The sequence below is a fragment of the Salvelinus alpinus genome, chromosome 4, assembly GCF_045679555.1.
Source record: "Salvelinus alpinus chromosome 4, SLU_Salpinus.1, whole genome shotgun sequence".
Taxonomy (NCBI): domain Eukaryota; kingdom Metazoa; phylum Chordata; class Actinopteri; order Salmoniformes; family Salmonidae; genus Salvelinus; species Salvelinus alpinus.
The window spans coordinates 72,104,257-72,128,222 of NC_092089.1; the positions used below are offsets into that span (position 1 = coordinate 72,104,257).

Sequence of the window (23,966 nt, forward strand, 5' to 3'; positions counted from 1 at the left end):
TTTCCGAGTTTCTTAGTTCCGATTTGTACAGGAACGCCGCACGAGTTAAGGACTTGGAATTCGGAGTAGGTTGACTGTTCAAAACAATATTTCTCAGTCGGAGCTCGTTTTTCATGAGTTCTCAGTCTTGAACACGATTGGAGATTTTTGATAATAACATAGGATTCTGAAGACATTCGCGTCGACGCACTTGCGTCTCTATAGTGGTGGTACATTCAATTCCAAGTGTGGTTCACTTTTCCCATTTACAAGGTAAAAACATTCACAGCTAAACATCGGTTGCTGCCATGAAAAACAATACAATTTGCGCGCATGTAGGAGAGTCATATGTAACATATCGAACACACATATTCATCCATTTCACAGATGAGTCAGTGCAATGAATGCAAAATTATTTGCTTCTCGCAAAGTAAAAAATAAATACAAAATAATGTGTGTATGTGGCTAAGTGTATGTTGTGGAGTAAGCTGTTAGTAGCCCATGTGCCTCACCCTAATCATTTGGTCTATTTTCAACAACGCGGTATTGTAAACACATAACGTTAGTAGTTGTGATGCTTGGCTTGCACATGCAAATTCAGTACACACAACATTCTATAATAGAATTGTGTTATTTGACGTGTCAAATTAAAAGCTTATTTAATGCGTCAAATAGTGTTATATGACATGTATCTTTTTTGACACGCAAAGACCCAAACGGCGTTCAATGTGCCTTACCCTAATCATTTGGTCTATTTTCACCTCTTAATTTCACCTACTGTTCTCACTTGGTGGTGCACAAATAGCATAGAACCTGTTTCAGAGAAAAGTAATCATCGAATATTGTAAGATGTTTCATTTTCTGTTTATATGTCCCATTTATTTATCCTACGGTTCTGACTGGTACAGGGAGTTCACCGAGAACGGCCCATGTTCTGAATTCTGTCGCTGTACATTTCAAAAGTGCTGAACAACTAGTTATATTGACTACTCTAGTTGCTTGCTCATGAATGTTTTAATCAAAAATACGGATTGCCTCTTATCCGCTTGTCGTTCCCTTGTGCCATAATTTGTAGATCAAAATTGTCAGTAGAAACCACATATGTTTAAGCAAGTCTGTCATATCAGATATGTTTTTTAAAAAGGCAGTAAATGAGGCTGAATAAACTGTTTCGCTGCCAGACAAGGCTCCGCTGAATGCCAGGTGTAGCAGTGGTAAGGTGTTGGGACTCTGCTGTTGGGACAGCTTTATGTAGGCCCTAACAGTTTGTGTGCACCATTTGCCACCGTTGTAGTGCAATTCGTGTATTGTTTAGTGTTGTGTAGTGTAGGGGCTTTGCTGGCATGCATCCAATTTTTTTATTGCCCCACCAAGGTTTACATGCTAAAATCGCCACTGTATATATTGTAATGAAACAGCAGGGAGCAGGTCTCGAACCCTCAACCTTCTAGTCCAAAACCCAGCGCGCTATCGACTGTGGCGCAAAAGCATACTGGAGCCGCAAGGTCGAAAGCCGCGCTTATAAACCCAGGGTCGTTACAATATAATTGTTTTTTCTCTCACTGCCTGCACTACTTTAGCCTATTTTCGGAGTCAGTCGTCAAAGTCATGCCATTTTCCCCCGTACAGGAAGAGGGAGACGTTGCAATAAGGGTCTACTCATTTCAGCATTTTACGTCAGGGTTGAAAGGTGAACAAATTGAAATCGCAGCTGCAGCAGCGTTTGTAAATATTATTGAAGCTACGCAAAGGTAGGTTATTTATGTGTCACATCATGTAGCTTTTATTGATGATACAATTATAAATATTCTATTGAATAACATGACTTGTCTCTCCATGCACAGCTAGTTAACGTTACCTTACCATATCGGCTAGCTTGCTAGTACAGATGCTAACCAATACGCCTTGTCGGCATCTGTGCTTACGGTTAGGTAGGTAGCTAAAGGGTGTGATGCGGAACTTGAGGTTGCTGAAGAGCCTTCGTTGTTCGGAGCTGCAGGGCCCGGGCACGCCGCAATGTTTCTCTGTTCGGACAGACACAGGTACGGTGCTCATCGCTTCAGAATACTCCGTCACCGAGTTGGACCCGCGAGCTGGCCAGGTACTTTACACATAGCAGTGTTCTTCAATCATGGTCCTGGAGACCCACCGGGTAAAGGTTTTTGTACCAGCCCATCACTAACACACTGTATCCAACTATTCATCTCCCCATCATGTTCAGGTGATGAATGAGGTGTCGTTGACAGCTGAGCGCTACCTTCCAGAGGATGGCAGTGGGACAGTTGTTGGTATCCAGGACTTACCAGACCAGGAGTCTGTGTGTGTTGCTACAGCCACTGGTGATGTCATCCTCTACAACCTCAGCACTAACCAGGTATCAACACTGTAGGAGTAACCCTGTTTATTGAAATGACAAAATATGAACACTGTTACTCATAACAGGTTTGAACTGCCTTTGTTTTCTGGTGTGTGTGTGTCCATTTTAGTTGGAGTGTGTGGGCAGTGTGAACAGTGGTCTAACAGCCATGAGCTGGAGCCCGGACCAGGAGCTGGTCACTCTCACCACTGGTCAGTATATCAACCACATTCACTTATGGTCTATTGTTCATGGGGTCTATCATGAGCCATCTGAAGTAATGTTCTTTCCTGCCTTTCCTTTTCTTGATACTTTTCAGGTCAGGACACCATTATCATGATGACCAAAAACTTTGAACCCATCATAGAGGTTGGGATCCATCAGGATGACTTTGGAGAGGGTAGGACAGATTTTTTAATTTTTTTCAAGACACCCAAAGTTTCTTTACATACACAAGATAATCAGCAGGATAAAAACCTATAAAAGTACACCAAACATGATGACAGACTAACCAGGGAGAACACTAAACATGACAGACTAACCAGGGAGAACACTAAACATGATGGCAGACTAAACAGGGGAGAGCACTAGACATGTTGACAGACTAAACAGGGGAGAGCACTAGACATGATGACAGACTAAACAGGGAAGTGAACTAGACAGAGGATAAAAGCCGGGTAAGCCTGTGTGAAGAGGTGTGTCTTTAGTGTGGACTTGAATATGTGCATGTGTAACAGTATAGCTTCCGTCCCTCTCCTCGCCCCTACCTGGGCTCGAACCAGGGACCCTCTGCACACATCAACAACTGACACCCACGAAGCATCGTTACCCATCGCTCCACAAAAGCCGCGGTCCTTGCAGAGCAAGGGGAACAACTACTTCAAGGTCTCAGAGCGAGTGACGTCACCGATTGAAACGCTATTAGTGCGCACCCCGCTAACTAGCTAGCCATTTCACATTACATATGGATTGTGAGGTTCTGACATGGAGAGAGAGGGAGTTCCAGAGTTGGGGGGGTGCTAAAAGCACCTAAAACTGGAAGATGGGATCATAATGTAAATATTCCTGTGTATGTACACTCTGCCTTTGGTTGACTGACATACTTTTTCTGTGTTTTAGGGAAGTTTATTACAGTGGGCTGGGGGAAGAAAGAGACCCAGTTCCATGGCTCAGAGGGCAAGCACGCTGCCCAGAAGAAGACCATAGTAAGGAATATGATTTGCCTTTCACCCTAAGAGCAGTTGAACACTATTTAATGAAGGTCTCACTGTCTCTCCCCTCTCTGTGACAGGAGGTGCAGCCAGCCATGTCGTGGGACGACCGCAGGCCGAGGGTGACGTGGAGAGGAGATGGCCAGCTCTTCGCTGTGAGCTCTGTCTGCCCCCAGACTGGTGAGAATCAGTGTTTTTCACAAACTCTGTGTGAAGTGAAACAATTACTGTACAAAGATATATATACTGTAGATTGTGTTGGTATCACATGCATTGCATATGTGTCATGTTTCAGGTGCCAGAATGGTCAGAGTGTGGAACAGAGAATGTGTCTTGCAGTCAACAAGTGAAACCGTCAACGGTCTGGAGCAGTCACTGTGTTGGAAGTAAGATCTCTGTGGAGAATCATTCAACATCTTTGACCACCTTGTTGTATTATGCTTTAGGGTTTAGGGAACTTAAATACAATGCATACCACAACATGGTTTGCATGTGAACCTTATGGAACCAATGCCTTGTTTCAGACCGTCAGGTAGTTTAATAGCAGCCACGCAGCGTCATCCTAACAAGCACAGTGTGGTGTTTATGGAGAAGAATGGCCTCCTACACGGGGACTTCACCCTGCCTTTTGGAAAAGAACAGGTCAAGGTAGGTCACTCAAATACTCTACACTAAAACTGGGCGATATGGACAAAAATCCATATTGCGATACATTTCCTGAATTGATGCAATAACGATAAATAGAACGATAGGTTTATAACATGAGTGGTCACCACTTTTTAATTTTTTTATTATTACCCTTAAAACTACTGCTTTGAATGTTGTAGCTTTCAATTGTCCCATTTAACAACTAACCATATTAGCAAACTTATTTCATTTCAAACTTCACATTTCGCTAGTATAGACCCCCACAGTGGTGGTGTCATAATACGCATAAAACCTAGCGGTCAAATAGTTTTTCCACCATTCGTTTTTCCCATAGGGGATTTTAGAAACGCTTAAAATAAGGGCTAAGGGGAAACATTTATGGGGGCGAAATTATTGGAACCATTTCCCTGTTTGACCGCTAGGTTTTATGGGTATTATGACTCATACTGTGATACTCAATACCTGTGGTAATGAACGATATCAGCAGTGCCTGCAATAAGTGGTCGGTGTCGATGAATTTTGGTTTATCGTCCCAGCTCTACTCAACACACTGATCTAGGATCAGTCTAGCATTTTGCTCCCAATGGTTCAGGTTAGGATTTGGGGAGGGAAGCTGATCCTAGATCTGTGTGACTGTTTCAGGTGAAGGCATTGCTGTGGAACAGCGACTCTACTGTGTTGGCTGTGTGGCTAGAGGACATGACACGAGAAGAGGGGGGCCAAGTCAACACATACAGTAAGATCTCTACCCATTACTCCCAGCATTATTTCATACATTTATAATATGGGTTAATCAGTATCTTTCAGTCAATGTGTTGCCTTTTTACCAAGCAGATTTCTTTTAAATGTAAAAGAATACTTTGGGATTTTGGCGATGAGGCCATGTATCTACTTACCCAGAGTCAGATGAACTCGTAGATACTATTTTCATGTCATTGTGTTTTGTGTGGACCCCAGGAAGATTAGCTGCTGCTTTTGCAACATAGCTAATGGGTATCCTAATTAAATACCAAATGTCTCTGTGTCCAGTATGAAGGAAGTTTGAGGTAGTTTTGAGAGCCAATGCTAACTAGTGTTAGCGCAATGGCTGAAAGTCTATGCGTACCTACTAGCATGCTAACAGATACCCATAGACTTCCAGTCATTGCGCTAATGCTAGTTAACAATTGCGCTAGTTAGCAACTTACTTCATACCGGACACAGAGATATACAAATGGTATCCACAAGTTCATCTGACTCTGGGGAACTAGATAAGGGGCCTCATTGCCAAAATCCTGAAGTATCCCTTTAACTGATCTGGAGTGACATCCAGCATATTTTTTATTTTTTTTACCCCTGCCTCACTCCCTATCCACCTCACTCCCTATCCTTCTCCCTCCCCCAGTTCAGCTGTGGACAGTAGGTAACTACCACTGGTACCTGAAGCAGAGCCTATACTTTGGCAGCGACCCCCAGAGGGCGCCAGCCGATGTGAGCTGGGATCCTGAGAGGCCCCTGGGGCTGCACCTGGTGACCCGAGGCTGGGCTAGCTTGACCTACGACTGGGGCTGGAGCACTGACCGCAGCCACGGGGAGGACGGGCAGGACAACGCTAACGTGGCTGTGATCGATGGAGGTGAGTCAGATAGAGGCCTTCTTCCAATATCTTTGAAATGCATCCTATCCGTCTGCATTCATGGAGGTGATCACTAATTTATAAGTGAGCGGATAGGTTAAAATAAGGTTGCCCCTCCCACTGCTTTCACTAACCTTAATCAAGTATTTCAAAGTATAGTGTTTGTGTGACTGTTTCTCTTTGTAGACAAGGTCCTAGTGTCGACATTTCGTCAGTGTGTGGTGCCCCCACCCATGTGTGCCTACGAGCTCCAGCTGCCCGCCCCTGTCAACCTAGTGACCTTCCACCGCCAGCCCCAGAGAACCAATGAGCTGGCAGCACTCACCGCCGACGGACACATCCTAGTCTACGGTCAAGGTGGGCCACCAGAAGCTTTGAGCATCTGCCCTCTCCTTTCTAATTGATCAGCCATCACTCTTCTCTCTCTTCACCCCTACTGTCTTGATGCATACACTGAGTATACCAAACATTAGGAACACCTTACTAATATTGAGTTGCCCCCCCTCCCCCCTTTTCCCTCCGAACAGCCTCAGTTCATCGGGGCATGGACTCTACAAGGTGTCAAACGCGTAGTGATGCTGGCCAATGTTGACTCCAATTCTTCCCACAGTTGTGTCAAGTTGGCTGGATGTCCTTTGAGTGGTGGACAGTTCTTGATACACACGGGAAACTGTTGAGCATGAAAAACCCAGCAGCATTGCAGTTCTTGACACAAAGCGGTGCGCCTGGAACCTACTACCATACCCCGTTCAAAGGCACTTAAATCTTTTGTCTTGCCCATTCACCCTCTGAATAGCACACATACACAATTCTTGTCTCAAGGCATAGAAATCCTTATTTAACCTGTCTCCTCCCCTTCATCTACACTGATTTGAAGTGGATTTAACAGGTGACATCAATAAGGGATCATAGCTTTCACCTGGTCAGTCTATGTCATGGAAAGAGCAGGTGTTCTTAATGTATTGTACACTCAGTGTATATCTCTATGACCTCTTTCCTCTTCCTTTCCATCTCTTCCCTCCCACTCACACTGTGCTGTTAATTAATTGTTAAGACAGGTACTTGGTACATAAATCCCGGCTACTTTTGTGTTTAATTCTGTTGTCCGTTCAGATACTGGGGACCAGAGTGACCCTACTGCCAGAGTGGGAGGATTCCGATCTATCACACACGCTCCTCAGTTAAAGACTACCTACAGGTACAATCTGGACAGTCATTCCAAAGCTTTTTCCTTTATGACCTTCACGCTAAAGTTGTATTGCGCCCTAACATTGTGGCTGTGTTGCGTGCAGGGTTTTGTTGGAACAGGAGGAGCCCCTGGCTCTGCGTCTCTTGCTGTGGCTGAGGGGGGATGTGTTCCTGGGGGTGGGGGGCTGTGCAGAGGGGCCGTCCCAGTCCACACTGCTTATCCTGGGACCCTCGGAGGCCCAGAGCCCCCAGTCAACCCTGGAGATCAAGTAAGAAAGAACAATAAATCACGACAACGCTACTTTTTACGTACTGTCAGAAGGTCCCACTAACTGTTTGTATCCCCAGGTCACGTGTGGAGGTTGAAGGTCACGTTATCAGCATGTGTCACAGCTCCAATACGGGCACAGTGGCCCTGCAGTTGGAGGACGGCCAGATCAGGAAGTTCCTCTGGGGTAAGTGACAACTACTTCCTGGGTTATGAGAATATTGCTTGTAGACTTGCTTGTGGAATTGAGCCAGCTATCATGAGATGTCTTCTATGCCTCCAGCATGAGCAGCCTTGTGTATGTCCCCAGACTCCCTGAAGCCTAGTGTGGTGGGCTGGCAGGACGTGACAGGCTACAGCATCAACTTCCCAGATCCCTGTGTGCAGACGGCCCTCTGTACTATAGAAAAGGTAAGGGTATAGTCCAACTGAATACTGCTGTCACCGAAAATCACTTACTATTATTTGGTGATTTGATAATATTGATTGTGCCAAAAGTACCTACCTCCTGGTCTCAAATCTAGGGGATTTCTTGTAATGTCAACAGGAGCATCTGCTGGGGCTTACAGACCGATCTCACCTGTTTGTTGACGACACAGAGGTATGTCTGTTGTTTTACCTTGGTGATTCAGCACAAAGGCAGAGTTACCATTATGATTGATGTAAACACACTTCTTACATAAATGTAGCTGCTTAGCAGCCACATGTAATGCAAAGCCAGGTCATATTAAATAGAAACAAGTCAGCTTTATTGACCAACCTGATTGTGTCACTGCCTCCCTCTGTTCTTCTTCCACAGGTGGCCTCCAACGTCTCCTCCTTCGTGGTCTACGATGACTTCCTGCTACTCACCACACACTCGCACACATGCCGCTGCCTCCGACTCAGCACACTCACTGTCAAAGGGCTGCAGGTGGCCTTGGCTGCAGACGGAGGTCAGAATGACCAGAATGACGAGACTCTCCGCAGGGTGGAAAGGGGCTCCAGAATCGTCACTGTGGTCCCCCAGGACACCAGGCTCATCCTACAGGTCTGAACTGTTCCGTCTGTCATAAAACAGATTGCAATCCCAGATTATTTTACCTCATTGCGATTACCCATATTGTTTGGCACTGCATCCCTGGTCGTGTTGATGGTGAGCATGTCACGTGCGTGTCTGCAGATGCCTCGCGGTAACCTGGAGACCATCCACCATCGAGCGCTGGTATTGGCTCAGCTCAGAAAGTGTCTGGACAGTCAGAAGTTCCGAGAGGCCTTTGAGTGCATGAGGAAGCTGCGGATCAACCTCAACCTGATTTACGACCACAACCCCAAGGTTAGTAAGCCACCCAGTCACTTCTCCTTCACCTAACCTGTCTGACCTTCTGGTGTGGAATGGCACATACAACTAGATGTCACAAAAACGGTTGTGTTAAATATCAAATGTGTCTACTCTAGCCAACAGTTCGCAGATACAGTGCGGATAGGCTAGTCTACATGATGTTATTATTGATAAGAGCAAGAATATTTGTATTTGGCAAATGGCAGTCAAGCATCGATCATCATGCCACCAAATTAAGACCCTCAGTATTTAATGGTAAGGAGCATCAAGCTCATCACCTTGCACTTTCACCACCCTGTGAAGTTCATTATCATTTATTTAATCTGTAGCCTAATAAATTGCATGCTTTCCGGAGTCGTAGTTGGAGGACCACACACCATATCATCGCGTGACTACAAGTTTACTTCTCTATGATGTTCTTCTCTGGCAGGTGTTTTTAGAGAGCGTGGAGACCTTCCTGAGACAGCTAGACTCTATCAACCACATCAACCTTTTCCTCACAGAGCTCAAGTAATAACCATTTTTATTTTACAACAATGACAAACAACGGCCATTTTGTAATGTATAGGACATTTTAATGTGGAAGTTGATTTTTTGGGGGGGATTTTACAGAGAGGAAGATACCACTACGACAATGTACCCATACCCATCGAACGCTACAGGCCAGTCAGCGCCTGGGGCTTGTGGGAAGAAGGTTGACATTGTTTGTGATGCGCTACGCTGCACCATGGAATCTATGGACCAACACAAGTGAGTGCGCTTTTGATACAGGTTATTATTTTTGTCAATGAAAACCAATACAATTTGATTTGTATAGTCTCTATTTACAGAACATTTTAATTAGCATTGTACTCATCGTGTTTCCTTTACGCTTCATTGTGAGTGTAATATTGTCATTATCACCCACAGGTACTGCCTGTCTATCTTGACGTCACATGTGAAGAAGACTGTTCCTGAGCTGGAGGTTGCCCTGCAGAAAGTCCACGAGCTTCGAGGTAAAACGGTCACAAGCAGATCAGCAAGAGCAATACGAAATTGTTAACAAGATATCTGAAAATCCATGTATTTTTGTGTGTTTGTAGTGAACCCACCCGGTGCAGCCAACGCGGTGAGTGCGGAGGAGGCTCTGAAGTACCTGTTGTTCCTAGTCAATGTCAACGAGCTGTATGAACACTCTCTGGGCACCTACGACTTTGACTTGGTCCTCATGGTAGCTGAGAAGTCCCAAAAGGTCAGTGACAGAAGAATGGTACTGCAGGTAAACCGTACTTAACAGTTACCCTGATGAAGCCATTTGCTGCAGAAACTTTGATGGACGTTCACTGCAAATGGAGAAAAGGCTACTACTTTAATTTATTTTCATGGGTATTAAATACTAATTATCTGTTGCCCTCCCAAACATTCAAGGACCCCAAAGAGTACCTTCCCTTCCTGAATATGCTGAAGACTCTAGAGCCCAACTACCAGCGCTACACCATCGACAAACACCTGAAGAGATACAGGAAGGCCCTGCACCACCTCAGCAAGTGTGGTGAGTGTGTCATTCAATAGCCCTCAACATTTCATTAAGGGGACAATTACGTAATTGAAATGAATGACCTAGACTGGGTGTTTTTTTGTTTTTTTTTCAGGTGAGGAGCACTTCACCGAGGCCCTAAATCTGGTGAAGGACCAGAGGCTGTATAGTGAAGCCCTGGGGCTCTATCCAACAGACAGCCCTCAGTACAAGGTAATGCATTCTCACACATTACTAAATAAGTAGCCACACTGTGTGCTACTTATGTCTGACCTCCCAACCCTGACCTCTAACCCCTGACCTCTGTCCAGGCCTTGAGCTGTGCCTACGCTGAGTACCTGGTGGAGCAGCAGCAGGCGGAGCAGGCAGGGTTGTTGCTGTGGCGCTGCGGCGAGGCGGTCCGCGCCCTCCAGGCCTTCGTGGGCAGTGCCAGCTGGAGGAACGCCCTCTGTGTGGCAGAGCAGATACCCCTTCCACCTGACCAGCTGGCACTGCTGGCTAGGGACCTGGCAGGTACTGTCCTACCCACATCCTGGCACTCAGCGCCACCACATGAAGTCTTAAAGTTGTGTTGTCGCTTCAAAACGTGTTGCTCATTTGGTTTCATATTTCCCCCTATTGTTTCAGAGAAACTGATAGAGCTCAGAAGATATACGGAGGCAGCCATATTGTTGGAGCAGTATGCTAAGGACTGTGAGGAGGCCATCTCGGCTCTGATCACAGGTGCAGTCTGGGAAGAAGCACTTCGACTGGTGAGTTAACAAGATGGCCTCCATCGTACAACATGCTCTACAAACTCCTCCCAAGACAAAATGACATTGTATTTTGTCTGTTCTAGGTGTATTTGTACAACAGACAAGACATCATTGAAACAAACCTCAAACCAGCTCTCTTGGAAGGTAAAACCCCAATTTAACATTGGTGAATTAAAAATGCTCTTCATGATAGTGCTAATGATGTTTCAGTGTGCAATATATTCGTTTTTTGTGATCTTTATGGCACCAAATTTATATACATTGGTTTTATGAACACTGTTTTCTTAAGCATGTAGTTCTCAGACCTCCTACCTGGAAGCTCAGAGGGCGATGTTCATTCGTCACAAAACCCGTCTGGCCGTGGTACGGGAGCTTAAGGAAAAGGCCAGGCTGGAGTTACTGGGTAAACCAGCATTACTTACACAAATACCGTTTTTGTAATAGCTTAAGGGGCTTTGAGAATGGGCTTGTCCATGTTGTACTGACGTGCCTCCCTCTCTCTGTGTTTCTCTTTCTCTCCCTTGTTCTGTCTCCCTCTCTCATTCAAGATGAGGATGTCCCAGACTGTCCAGAGGCAGAGCTCTACTCAGAGGCCAGTAGTGTGATGTCCGGCAGCCGTGCCGGCTCCAAGTACTCACATAGTAACTCCCGCATCTCCTCGTGAGTCAGCCCTTTACACATCTGTATGAATTACATGAAATACTTAGTGGGGGTGGATGTGGGGTTGGGACTTGGTAGTAAGATGTCGGTAGTCTCAGTATGAGATAGGAACTAACCTCTGTCTCTTAGGAGGTCGTCTAAGAATCGCCGGAAGGCTGAGCGCAAGAAGCTGAGTCTGAAGGAAGGGACCCCCCTAGAGGACATGGCCCTGCTGCATGCCCTGGCAGAGATCATCCACTCTGTGGACAAGATGAGAGGTGGGAGACGCACGTTCTTGTCGATCTCTTATCCCTTTTGTCTGTAATAGTTTTTTTAATCGTCACATTCAGGTTTTGTATAGTGGTTCTTCTAAGGTAGAGTCATGTGGGCAGGTCCTGTGTGATTGACAGTGTTATGCTCTGCCCCTGCAGAGGAGGTGCACAGCCTGCTGAAGGGCCTGATGCTGTTCCAGTTTGACGGACAGGCGGGGAGGCTGCAACAGGCCTATGGGGAGGCTCTCCAGATGATTGAGGTGGCCCTTCCTGAGGTGTGGCAGGAGGGTCTTCAGCAGAGTCAGGCTCCGGTGAGACACACACACACACACACACAAGGCTTGTTCTTAGGAGTTAATTTAACCTGTGTTTTCATTTTGTTCTCCAGATTACCGGTCCTAACTCCACAGCCAATAGCATCATGGCTTCATTTCAACAGCCAAGACCCTCATCAACCCAAGGTCAATTTTAGTAGTATTATCCTATTTATTACTATTGAACATACACAATTTACTCATTTGTTTAGTAATATTAGGTGCTAAAATCAAATGTTCATATTCCCTTTTTAGTTTATTAATATAGTATACACGTTTCCTCTTTGCAGATTCAGAGACTCCCCCACCCCCAAAGATGAGAAATGGTGTCAAGTGGAAACTGAGTATTTTGAAGTAGCTTTTTGTCATCAGTTTTCTTGTTTCTTCTTTAACTGTAAAGCTATCTTATCACGTAACCTATTAATAAAGATGTATACTGGATTTTCTTGTAACTCTTGTATGTCTAAAGCATGATCAACAGAGCTGTCAAATGTTCTCACAATATAATGGATATGGAATTATTAATACTGTCAGAGATTTGGAAATGGCAGGCAGTCAGTCCATAGTTCAATTTAGTTAATTTACTGTTTTATTTGCCAACCTTAAAGGCACATTGATAAGTAGCTTTCAGAAACATTTTCGATAAATGACAAAGGGCCCTTTCTCCTCATAGTCTTTCCTCCGAATCCAAAGTGACTGGAAAGAGGACAGGGAGGCAAGGATTGAACCTCCAAGCCACACTGTGTTTTGACGCTCCTGGGATGCCACAATGGTAGTCGCACCACATGGTGCTATCTGGTTGAGCTCGCTCTGCAGCCGTTCAGGAAGACCACTGAACATTGTGGAGCCGCCACAGATCAGGATATTCTGTAGCATGTCACTCTTCAATCTGATGTCACATTTATTGATACAGTTCATGACCATAATAGGAAGTCCTGGCTCACGGGATCCAATCAGATTTGGCTGGAATAGCACCTCTGGACAAAGAAAACGCTCATTTCCCAATGAGATATAATTCCCATCTGGAAGCTTGTATTGCACCATGTCACAAACTCTTAATTCAATGTCTATATCAGGGGCTACATAGCAACATTTTGCCTTGATGTCATCCATTAGGCCTAATTTGTCAAAAGAAAACCCTTTTCCAGACTCCTGCAGTAACTTCTGCAAGTAAAGGTCAAGGCTTCGTCCTGCATATTCTGCACGACAGGTGTAACTTGGCATGTAGTGGCCGTCGTCAATGGGAACTGCGTAAGAGCATCCATGCCCGCATTCCAAAACCAGTCCGCTAGTTCTGCCATAGGAATACATGGATAAAACGGACTGGTTTTCAATAAACATTGCTGGAGTGCTGAAGCTCTCGAACATGATTTCGGCGAGTTTTTCTCTGTTGGTGGTCGGACTAAGAGGAGGGTCACACAAAAGCACGGCGTGCTCCTCGCTTTTGATACCCAGCGTTTTGAACGCGTATTCCCACAGTCTCTCCATTGCATCCCATTCTGTTACTATGCCATTATGCACAGGGCTGACGTGGGATATGTCTAGTGTTTCTAGAATTTCCCTCCCCACATAGCCGTGCTTGTAATCCAAGGGGCCTTTGCGCGCCAAACCCACAACACTGGGAATTACGCAGGAGGGCGCATCCGCCCCAGCAAACCCGGTTTTCAGGTATCCTGTACCGACATCGATGACTACCGCCTTGGTGCACTTCACGATACCCTTTGCCTTTGGACTCGACTCCTCTTCATCAAGCTCTGTTTTCGGATTAGATGATTTGGATGACTTCTTCAGTTTAGGGTTATCCGGAGAGGTGTTTTTTGACTTCGAATACTTTTTCTTTTCCTGACTTTTCCCTTCATTCACTCTGATCAATTTTGCGACTTTTGCAGGACCCTCACTTGGCAGAATGGGATCCACAAAAGTGTCGTTATCCATATTTTTACTTCATGGTGTAGGCCATAACTGTAACATGCAAAAACCAAAAGCGCTATGTCCCGAACTGTGTCCCGACAGTTTTGAATCGCCAGGGTGATGCGCATTCAATCAGTGTGTTACCTTTGTGACGTTATTGATCGCAGTAATAATCGACGTAATTTGGAATGCACATGTACGGAACAGTTAGAAACGAGAAGAGTAGCTGCAGATCGCTAGTCTGGGTACCAGTCTTTTTAGATAATATTCCACCCCTTGCCAGAGACTGGCCTTTTGGCAATCTAAACGTTCAATATGCAAACGGATTTACGGCGCAGTTGCTGTTTGGTAGTTGGAAACAACATTCATATTGTAACGACCCTGGGTTTATAACCGCGGAAATCGACTCTGCCGCACGAGCATGCTTTTGCGGCACAGTCGATAGCGCGCCGGACTTCGGGCTAGAAGGTCGAGGGTTCGAGACCCGCTCCCTGCCTGTTTCATTACAATATTTTCCATGACAATGTTATGGAACAACAATGCCCTAGTCAAACAATCCTATAGGATTAGCGATATTTTCCAATCGAATCCTATAGGATTCTCACAATCCTATAGGGGTTTGTGTCCCCTATATCAGAATCCCATTGGACTACTTTTTTTCCTATTGGGAATCAAAAGTAATCAGATTGGTTCCTATAGGTTTGGTAGAATTTTGTCACCCCATTCAGATTCCTATTATAACTTTTTATTCTTCTTAATTAAACCAATTCAATTATAGTTTGTAATTATTTACAGTACAATGCAACAACATTAATTACATGTTCGTTGATCGGAAACAGCAGTTCTATATTAATTTGATACAATAAATATGTGGAAATGACAATATCACTGGAGTCATTGCAAATCAATACCGCCACTTGTGTAGCTACTTGGAGCCGGTAAACGGATTTAATAAATAGCATATAACTTCAGTTTATTGTTGTTACAGTTTTGTGTTATTTTATTATTGAGGGTAATGTTTAGTTAATTAAATTGTTATCAATTGTGATCATGGTCACAGCTCTATCGCAATTGACGATCAGCTAAAATGCATTAGATTGACGGTAACAGTCAGTCAGAGTAGGCTACAGGTAAAAAAAAAAAACACACTGGCTGTTGTTGACAAGCATATTCAGTTCATATCCATATTATGTGATTCAGTGATTGAAATGACGACTCCATCAGTAGCCTATTCCATTAGGCTATTGGGTAACACAAGCACTTACTATTTATGTTGAATAAATTAGTCTGTCAATTTGAACTAAATAAGCTGCTAAATCCTTCATTTTGCATAGGCTACTGAAATTAGATGTAGGCTAGGTCTAGCTGGTGCTATAGGCTACCTGCATCTAGCTAAGCAAACCATGGCAGTTGAATTACAATCATAAACCCAGATTTTACAGAGATTTTAGTGAATAGTCAAACGAGTTCACTCCCAGACAGTCCTAGCAAAATTCTTGCTTGAGAAATTGCTCTTTGCTAAGAATCTATTTTTGTTTCTCTTTGACCATTTTTAATTGAAAAATAATCACGGTAAAACCCTTTACTGACTTTACAGTATGTTGCCTAGAGCCCAGAATGTTTTTTTTTAGAGCCCAGTCCCATTTTAACCACGTTCTTGCCAGGATAAGCCTTTTATATCTCCCGTGCACACGCTGGCAAGTGTAGGAGTGGGCAAATGTGGGTGGATGTCTATTTTAATAAATCGATTGACTATACACCATCACAAAGAAACCCATTATACATTTGTTTTAGGCAGGTCCTAGGAAACATTTTAGGCTATAAAACTAGTAAAATGTATTTTCAAAATAATAGAATGGAATATTTTGAGTTTGTTACTGGTCTGTCAACACACGTTTTACCCTATGTTATAGTGCGCTAAGAATATAATGAAATATAAAATACTAATATTTTCCCAACAGGACATGCGAAATATAAAAAGTGATATTTTGAAACAGAGCCCAAAGCAAGCCCGTGCTTTTTTGATCCACTTTCTACCCTCGGCCTTGTTAGGGAACTAGCGTAGGGTCTTACATTGAGAGTATCTTCGTCATGATACCCATAGAAAATAATATCAATCTATATTGTCAACAGCATTAGTCTCGTGTTCATACTTCACAACCTCCGCAGGATTTTGGAGTTGCCGGCGATCGAGCAAAAATAATAGGTCTACACTTAATTTAGGCTACATTATTGCATGCTAAATGTTTCTGATCAGTAATAGATGAGCAAACAAATAGATGAACTATACCACCTCCACGTATTTGCCCAACCAGAGATCTAAACAAATATGGAGATTCAAACAATATGACGTTAAGACGAGTCACCGGCTTTTGGTTGGGAGTGGGCCTAGGCTACTAAACGACTGCAAGTGAAGAGCAAAATAACCCACTTGTTAAACTACGTAACATGCTGGCAAAATGTTCTGTTCGGTGTTGATTAATGAGCCATCTAGACAATATTACATTTCTACAGCCTGATTGTAGCCTAACCAATAGCAAACAGAGATTCAGTGAAAATAAAAAATGGACATTGATTTATAAAGACCCCACGCTTGTCTCAAAGCAGCATGAAACCGTTGATCACACGTTGGTAGACTTGCTTCAATCATATAACAATTGGATGCCTTTGATAGTTTCAGTAAGCAACAATTTGCCTTCAATTGCTTTAGCCTACTTTATTCCAGTGCATGTGGTGGGCTATGTGAAGATATGGGAGTAGTGACATGCCTTGCAAAGTTTAGAATTTCCAGGATGATTGTAGTAACAGGCGGTGTCTAGCAACCATCAAGAGTTTAAGAGTAGTGCGCGCCAAATGCCGCCTCAGCGTTACGGTTAAGTTTCATACCAAACCTATGCTTTTAAACACATGTGCAATTCTACTCACTTTGCCATAGGGCAGAGAAAAATGCATTTTTACGAAATAATTTCTAAATATACCCATTTTGCCATGTGGTGGAGAGAACTTTTTGCAGTTTTGTACAAATTTCCTGCATTTCTACACATTTTGTAATGACTTGATATGAGCGAGAATGAATAACAAAATCAATGGGGCCCCTGGGGACGTACCCTGCATGCCCGGTTGGTATTTGGCCATGATTACTAAGACTAACTACCAATCTAATCATCATTAGCAGACATGGCTAATTGAGTGACATAAGAGAACTGCTGATGCACAACCAAATTTCACCTGGCGAATTATATTCTTACTCTCAATAGTAAGTTGAGCCTCCGACTGAGGCCCCCTAGCGAACACGGGCCTTAAGCGACCGCTTACATCTAGAACCGGCCCTACACAGATTGCAATCATGCAGTAAACATCCCATCTGAGGACATGAATCATGTTATGTTCTATTGATAATCATTAAAAATGGTTGTTGGCATGTAAATTAAGAGATGTGAGACTGATAGTTTCGCAACTGTCACGTGGATTACTGACCACAAAGTACCGATTTGGTAATTTTGTATTGGGTTTAATAACTGTTCAAAACAAGTACCAAAAGTAAGTTCACAAATGCCTCTGCTTGTCAGGAAATATAAAGAAAACACAAATACCTGATCAAATATCTTTAATGGGACAGACAAGAAATAGTACATGTAAATTCAGTCAACCACTGACAATCCATACGTAATAGCAATAACCCATGCATTTCACATCTAGGAACACACAGCAACACATGAAAAGGTATATCATCAGATCGGGGATACAAAAATCAACATGAGTCATTCACCAGAGACAAATGAAAGCCCTTTCCATTTCTTGCTGTGCAGTAACACAAAGCAATTGTTGACCTGACTGACAAATGAGGCAAAATACCCAACCAGATGTTATTGGAAGAAAAAAAAATCCTATAAAAAAATATTTACATAAAGAAAAGTTTGTATTAAAAAAGGTATGTCTAAAACCCATGCCTGCACTCCCATTACCCCAGTGCTTCCCCTAGCTACACTTTCTCTGAGGTGTGGCACAGGGGCCCCGAAACAGCAACACATACTGCCAATTTGAATCAATTGGGGCCCAAAACATTTTAGTCTGAACAAAAAGAGCTAGATGGGAGTCACTATCTGGCCCACCTAAAGTGATGGTAGAGGAAACACTGCAGCATCCCATGGGAAAATCAGCTGGCATGCTGATGAAGGGGGCAGGTCTACGCTCAGGGTTTCCAGAGCTTGAGTAGGCCGTCCTCACTGTACGTGGAGATTAGGTTCTGATGGGGGTGGTGGGCGATGCCAATCACATCCTTCTCATGGACCTGGGATGGGGGAGACAAGAGCTTATGATGAGACAAACGTATAATACAAACTTTAGGCTAGGGGGTAGGCAACTAGATGATCGGAGGCCGGAACATAAATATAATTTGTACACTGCAAATTGACCCCGCCCCCCAAAATCTCTGGGCTGCCTGTTGCCGACTCCTGCTTTAGGCTATAGTTCAATGTAAATGTGCCAGGACTGGCTAACAGAAATGCTGATTTACGTGCATTTGATTTACTGACTAAATTGACAACTCCTATTTTTATCATTGAGAAATGAGTTTTAACCAGGCTTGGGGTTGATAGTTTTTAATTCACATGATTTGGAATAAACATACTGTTAGGGTTCTCTCCAGCTTGCCGGTGACTGTGCTGAAGCAGTAGAGCACAAAGTCCTCTCCTACACAGTAGATCCACTCTCCACGTGGAGACAGTGTACAGCAGACAAAGTCTCCTCCCTCCCTCTTACCAGAGCTGAAACTCCTCACAATCTGGAGGACAAAAGGGGAATAAGGTCATACCAATATAATTTTTTTAATGTTCAAAATGAATACTTCATATCATTTAAAAAAAAAAAAATGAAAAGTGACCGTAAGTGGTCAAGTTAAGTCCTGACCTGGCCCTGCATGTTCATGATGACAACAGTGTTGGAGCGGTTGCACACCACAAAGTGCTCTGGGTTCTTGGGCAGAAGGATGACGTTGTTGACTGTGATGTCGGTGCCGGCCGAGGTGCCCAGGGACTTGAAGGTGTTAGTGCATTCTGTTGTCTTCATGTTCCACACCTGACAGGAGATTCACACAAGTGTTAATCAAAATCCATTAACATATATTCTGCTGAAAATGCAGGTACACAGGACATACCATGAATTGGACAATCTGGTAAGGGGTGGAGACAAGTCAAAATACAGTATCTGATGCAAATACCTTTTTTACTTATTATGGGACTGTTGGCTTCTAGCAGCCGTTTGCAGTGTGGGGGTTCATACCTTCACAGTGCCGTCAGAGGAAGCGCTGATGATATGGTGGCCGTCAGGTGTGAATGTTGCTTCATTAACAAATGAGGAGTGTCCTCGGAACTCTTTCAGCGACTTGCCCGACTTCAATCCGTGAACCCTGTGGAACGCAAAATCATAAGTTACGGTTCCTTGGTGACCACTGTTCTGTAGGCAGGAAAAACAAAGACAGAGAAACCATGAGAGAAAGAGGGCTTCATGTGTGCAGGTCACCTGATAGTCTGGTCGAAGGAAGCACTGAGCAGCTGGCTGCTGTCCTTGCAGAAACTGAGGCAGGTGACACCTTTACTGTGGGCGCGCTCAAAGCGCCGCAAGCACTGACCACTCTGGATCTTCCACACCTGTCAGAGGAGAGACGAGGTATGGAAGGTAGTGTGAGTATCCACTCAACCCAATGCAAGAGTTTGAACATTTGAGGGGAAAGTGACATTCCTATAGTGCCAGTAGAGACCTTTATTTTGCCGTCCTGGGCCCCTGTGGCCAGCATCTCTGTGTCCCTGCTGAAGCACATACACAGCACTGCATCGTCCATCATCATGAAGTTATCCTGCGCCTGGTACTTGAGATCCTATCACACACACACACACACACACACACACACACACACACACATTTGATTAGGTCATCTTATTAAAACGCTACCAAGGCAGTAAAAGGGTATTTTGAAAACTCCATGAATTGAAATCAAGTGTATTTCCAAAATCAGAGTATCAACTGGTGTTAGATCGCACACGCACCTTTCTGATTTTGCCAGTGGTGAAGTTCCAGACCTCGATAAAACCATCCACTGATCCTGTGACCAAGTACTGACCATCAGGGGAGAAGCGGGAACACTCCACGTGGGACTTCTGCCCAAACTAGTAAGAATAACACTGCATTATGACGACACCCAAGCAGAACTCCGTGTTCTTGTTTTCATGCAGTGTGTTTTTATGCATCATTTAATTAAAATGTTACATAACCAAGCCAGTACCATTGAGCTACAATAATCTCTGTTGAAAAAAAGACAAGGCCAAGGGGAAGCATCAAAACCATCCTTACTAATAAACACTGGCAATACCATAGCTGGACATATAGTACCTTGATGTGTCTAGTGAGCTGTGTGGGGAAGCGCTCCTCCTCCACGTCCTTCACGGCTGCCTTGCCCCTGAACAGGTCAATGGTCATACCTGGGGGCAGGAGACCCTGGTGCTGTTGCCATTTTAGGGACTGAGAGACAGAGATGGTGGTTAAAATACTAATCTGCATAATATTATCCTGGTCGTAGATCAGACTATGTGCTGAATTAACATGAAAAGACCATATATTCCAGGTGTATAGGAACATGTCACCCACCTGTCCCAGCAAGGCCATGAGACGGGAGGGGGGCACCACGCTGACCTCCCCGGCCAGGGCCTGGGCGATGGCCACCCGTCGTTTCTCCTTACTGCTGCCATCTGGGTAGGCCTGGAGGACACAGAGGGAGGAGAGCACACAGACACTGAGCAATGACACAAACACAAGACCGCAGGAACTCTGAAGAACCCATAACAAAACAAACCAGTAATTTCTGAGTGGCAACAGAACAAATAGGCAACTGACAAAGTCAAAACACTATAGGACATTTATTAATGCTATATTTCAGGAGAACACGGGTGAAGGTTATTTTTGGTGTTCAATTAAAGATGTTCAGGCATACAATAGATGCACAGACATAACCAGACAACCTGGAAATAGTTCATACGGAGTTATATCTCCCCTATACACGGAGTGAACTCACCTCTCTGGGGTCAAAGTAGGAGCGAGCCAGCAGGTTCTCCAGGTGAATGTACCTCTCTGGTTGCGTCTGCTTCAGCATGATCATGGGGTCTGTTTGCCTTAGCAAAGACCTGGCTGCTCCCAACTCTCTCAACTCAATGAGCTCCAACACCACCTAGGGGGGCACACACACGCATTTTACAAAAAACATAATGACATAGCAGCAGAGCTAGCTAGAAAAGAACGTTCTGGTGCATACGAATTCCAAATACAACACGACAACTTTTTACCTGTTCATACAAGTCTATCAAAGTCTTGTCAGGGAGCTTGAGGGACTGAATAGCTTGCAGCACAGTATCCCAATGGCCACTGTTGATGTCTGCCACGAAACTCTCGATACTGTCCACAGTATTCAAAGACACCGTGGTCTCTTCCTGAAGGGTGGTCAATGTCCGGTGCAGATTGTTCTCTTTCAGGTACTGCATTATCAGACGAATCACGCTGCAAAATCATGGTACACTCCATCAAGGCATGTCATATTTTGACGCAAGACAAGTTCTATCTAATCGTGTTCGCTTGCAAGCCAGTTAGCTAATTTAGGCGTTCTGACAGGCTAACGTTAGTATTAGTTAGCTAAGACTACATAGCTACATTAAAAATATCACTGGTGGGTACAAAAACAATTAAACATAGCTAGCTAGCAGGCAAGTTATGTTAGCTTAGGTAGCTAACGTTTACTGGATACAAGCTGCTTGCAGGTTGAGGTAGGCCTCAACTGAGTTTAGAGCTGCCACGTGAACCATAACAAATAAACAAAACATTCAGCCATTTACAGTTGTGCAAATATGAATAGCTATAATACTTACTCGGCTGATTCCACCTCCAAAGACATGACTAAATCACCAAAAAGTAGATCGTTGTGAGTAGAGCAGTCAGCGCAAAGACAAACAGGAACGAACAGTCGTTGAAGTGGGCGGAGTTTCTAGCAGTAGTAGACTAGAAATATATTTTCAAAATAAAAGTAGATTAACGTCAATAACGTCTGTAGTCGACTGCATCCATCAACCAATGCTTGCGTGTGACGACATCGTCTATCGACTGATAGATTGCTATGTCATATGATGTGGTTAGCTGATACGTAAAATACCTATCCAGGTGTTGTAAGATCTGGTAGGCGGCAGCAACGCCTGAGCAGCAGGGGAACATGACCTGTATGTAGGCCCAGGCAGGGCCCTTATGGCGGGTCATTCAGGGCTGTGTTCAGTACGAAAAAAACGTGGTGGAACGTTCAATTAAACGGGGGAGGGGGGCTTGGGTTGTTGGTTGCCATGCTGCCCTTTGATGCTGCATTCATATACAAGTGGGAAGGTGGTAATTACCAGTTGTGAAGTCGTAAATACCAGTTGGGTGCATTCAAGTGCTTTGAACTCGTTGAGAAACGCCGATTGGCTAATGGCCAACAAGCTGCGTCAACCATGAACTAAAAGTACGGCTATCATGCTTGTAAACAAAAAAACATGAATAGATTACTTTTTGTAAATACTGTTTTGTAGTTACATTTAACTTCCAAAAATCCTGTTATAGAGGTAATTTCCTTAGTAGGTGACATCAGAGATCACCCCGCCACACAGGTCAAATGTACCTCAAAGTCTGTTCAAGAACATTGAAGAATGCTTTGAGGAAACATGTCGTTCAGTACAAACCATTATGCAACATAGCAAACATTCAATCAAATTGGACGCACCCCAGGTAGGCTACTGCATCTACACAGGCAGCCCAATTCTAATATTTTTTTTCCATTAATTGGTATTTTTACCAATCACATCAGCTCTTTTCACATCAGATCTTTTTCAGAGCTGATCTTATTGGTCAAAAGACCAATTAGTGAAAAAAATATCAGGAGTGGGCTGCCTGTATAAACACAGGTGGCTTACCTGCACTGGCCATGGTCAGAATGAATTCTGTTTGTTGGAGTTTGGATGTAGACAGTTAAATGACTGAATAGTCAGGGCTTAGTACGCACGGTATTATGAATTTATTTGAGAGTTTGGCTCGACTGAAGTGTCTTCTTTGGTAAATTAACTCACTCTGGTCAGTCAAGTTATTTGCGCTTGTTTTGTGCGCCCACTGATTGGCTAATTGATGATGTTGTGTGCTGTGGTGTGTTAGTTTTGTTCCCTGGTTCATTAACCGGTGCATGGGTTAGCAGTGATTGCAGAGAGGTTGCACAGGGAGAAATGTTTGGAGAGCAGGAGTGATTGGAAAATATGGCAGAAAAGGAAATAAAGTGGAACATGGAGTGAGGGATTACACAGGCCTTCTGAAAGATTTGGTGAAGGAGAAGATGATGGACAAGAAAAAAAGGACAGTTCATGTTTGAGGGATTTCCCAGAACTTTTGGAATAACTTGAGGAAATTGAGAGTGACGAGAGTGAGGATGAATTCGATGTGCTGGCAGATGCAGTGATGACTGTTGAGAAAAAGTTGAGTGTAAAGGGACGAAGTTGAGTGTAAAGGAAAGCGTTGTGGTGAGGAAAGTTTGCGTCAGGTGCAAAAAGATGGATACATGTTCCAGTAGCGCAGAGATGGAACCTGACTAGAGTGTGGATTAAGTTCCTGCAGTGAGGACCGCTGAGTTCAGGTCTCGGTCTGAGGATGTAAAGTTTCATTCTGGCCCAGTGAGAGTAAGATTTGTGGAGATAATGGATCCTTGCATTTTGGCTGATCCATATGTGGTGGTAGGTTGGGTGGAGAAGAGGTTGGTGACTGTTGAATTGGTGAAAGTAACTAGGAGTGCTGATTTATTGTGTTTCTGCAGCCCAGAGGGAGTTGGTGCTACGTATCACGTGATTAGGGACAATAAATTTGACTTGCTTTACTCTCCGGAGCAGGGCACTGTTGAAATGATTTATTACGTGGGTGGCATTAA

The 23,966-nt window shown here is 44.0% G+C and overlaps 3 protein-coding genes across 7 annotated transcripts; 1 reads left to right on the forward strand and 2 right to left on the reverse strand.

The window, feature by feature from the left end:
- The first annotated feature begins 56 nt into the window (after positions 1-56).
- LOC139574377 (elongator complex protein 1-like) lies at positions 57-12,523 on the forward strand. 4 transcript variants are annotated; one of them, XM_071398893.1, is made up of 35 exons: positions 57-252; positions 1,609-1,730; positions 1,911-2,080; positions 2,201-2,353; positions 2,466-2,547; positions 2,655-2,735; positions 3,455-3,540; positions 3,627-3,726; positions 3,842-3,932; positions 4,071-4,194; positions 4,837-4,930; positions 5,579-5,809; positions 5,996-6,166; positions 6,923-7,007; positions 7,102-7,266; positions 7,346-7,452; positions 7,576-7,676; positions 7,813-7,866; positions 8,065-8,295; positions 8,428-8,580; positions 9,017-9,096; positions 9,199-9,336; positions 9,496-9,581; positions 9,669-9,817; positions 9,994-10,117; positions 10,218-10,315; positions 10,414-10,615; positions 10,730-10,854; positions 10,941-11,001; positions 11,147-11,260; positions 11,406-11,517; positions 11,647-11,774; positions 11,928-12,079; positions 12,157-12,229; positions 12,373-12,523. In XM_071398893.1, exons 3-35 carry the CDS (start codon positions 1,931-1,933, stop codon positions 12,438-12,440), a joined length of 3,969 nt encoding a protein of 1,322 aa, XP_071254994.1. In that variant the 5' UTR covers positions 57-252; positions 1,609-1,730; positions 1,911-1,930; the 3' UTR covers positions 12,441-12,523. The 4 variants fall into 4 exon arrangements, with proteins under 4 accessions (XP_071254994.1, XP_071254995.1, XP_071254996.1 ...); XM_071398894.1 differs by lacking the exon at positions 1,609-1,730; XM_071398892.1 differs by lacking the exon at positions 57-252 and having other exon boundaries at positions 315-1,730.
- Positions 12,495-14,594, reverse strand: LOC139574381 (actin-1-like). The gene has a single exon (XM_071398905.1). The coding sequence runs from the start codon at positions 14,015-14,017 to the stop codon at positions 12,710-12,712; it is 1,308 nt and encodes a 435-aa protein (XP_071255006.1). The 5' UTR covers positions 14,018-14,594; the 3' UTR covers positions 12,495-12,709.
- Positions 14,595-17,585: 2,991 nt separating this feature from the next.
- Positions 17,586-22,035, reverse strand: LOC139574382 (WD40 repeat-containing protein SMU1). Of its 2 annotated transcripts, XM_071398907.1 has the most exons (12): positions 21,904-22,035; positions 21,328-21,538; positions 21,060-21,212; positions 20,636-20,746; positions 20,381-20,509; positions 20,038-20,157; positions 19,752-19,868; positions 19,514-19,641; positions 19,274-19,400; positions 18,902-19,069; positions 18,624-18,776; positions 17,586-18,284 (listed from the first exon to the last, which is right to left on the reverse strand). In XM_071398907.1, the coding sequence occupies exons 1-12, from the start codon at positions 21,927-21,929 to the stop codon at positions 18,186-18,188; spliced, it is 1,542 nt and encodes a 513-aa protein (XP_071255008.1). In that variant the 5' UTR covers positions 21,930-22,035; the 3' UTR covers positions 17,586-18,185. The 2 variants fall into 2 exon arrangements, with proteins under 2 accessions (XP_071255008.1, XP_071255007.1); XM_071398906.1 differs by having other exon boundaries at positions 20,381-20,746; positions 21,904-22,022.
- Between the last annotated feature and the right edge of the window lie 1,931 nt (positions 22,036-23,966).

Bases quoted from the DNA above. Each gene is read 5' to 3' on its own strand.
- LOC139574377 (XM_071398893.1), top strand. From the start codon at position 1,931: ATGCGGAACTTGAGGTTGCTGAAGAGCCTTCGTTGTTCGGAGCTGCAG. The intron at 3,541-3,626 runs GTAAGGAATATG...TCTCTGTGACAG, and splicing joins CTGCCCAGAAGAAGACCATA to GAGGTGCAGCCAGCCATGTC. The intron at 9,097-9,198 runs GTAATAACCATT...GGGATTTTACAG, and splicing joins CTTTTCCTCACAGAGCTCAA to AGAGGAAGATACCACTACGA.
- LOC139574381 (XM_071398905.1), bottom strand. From the start codon at position 14,017: ATGGATAACGACACTTTTGTGGATCCCATTCTGCCAAGTGAGGGTCCT.
- LOC139574382 (XM_071398906.1), bottom strand. From the start codon at position 21,929: ATGTCTTTGGAGGTGGAATCAGCCGA. The intron at 19,642-19,751 runs GTCTCTACTGGC...CTCCTCTGACAG, and splicing joins CCCAGGACGGCAAAATAAAG to GTGTGGAAGATCCAGAGTGG. The intron at 19,401-19,513 runs GTGACCTGCACA...TGCGTTCCACAG, and splicing joins TCCTTCGACCAGACTATCAG to GGTTCACGGATTGAAGTCGG.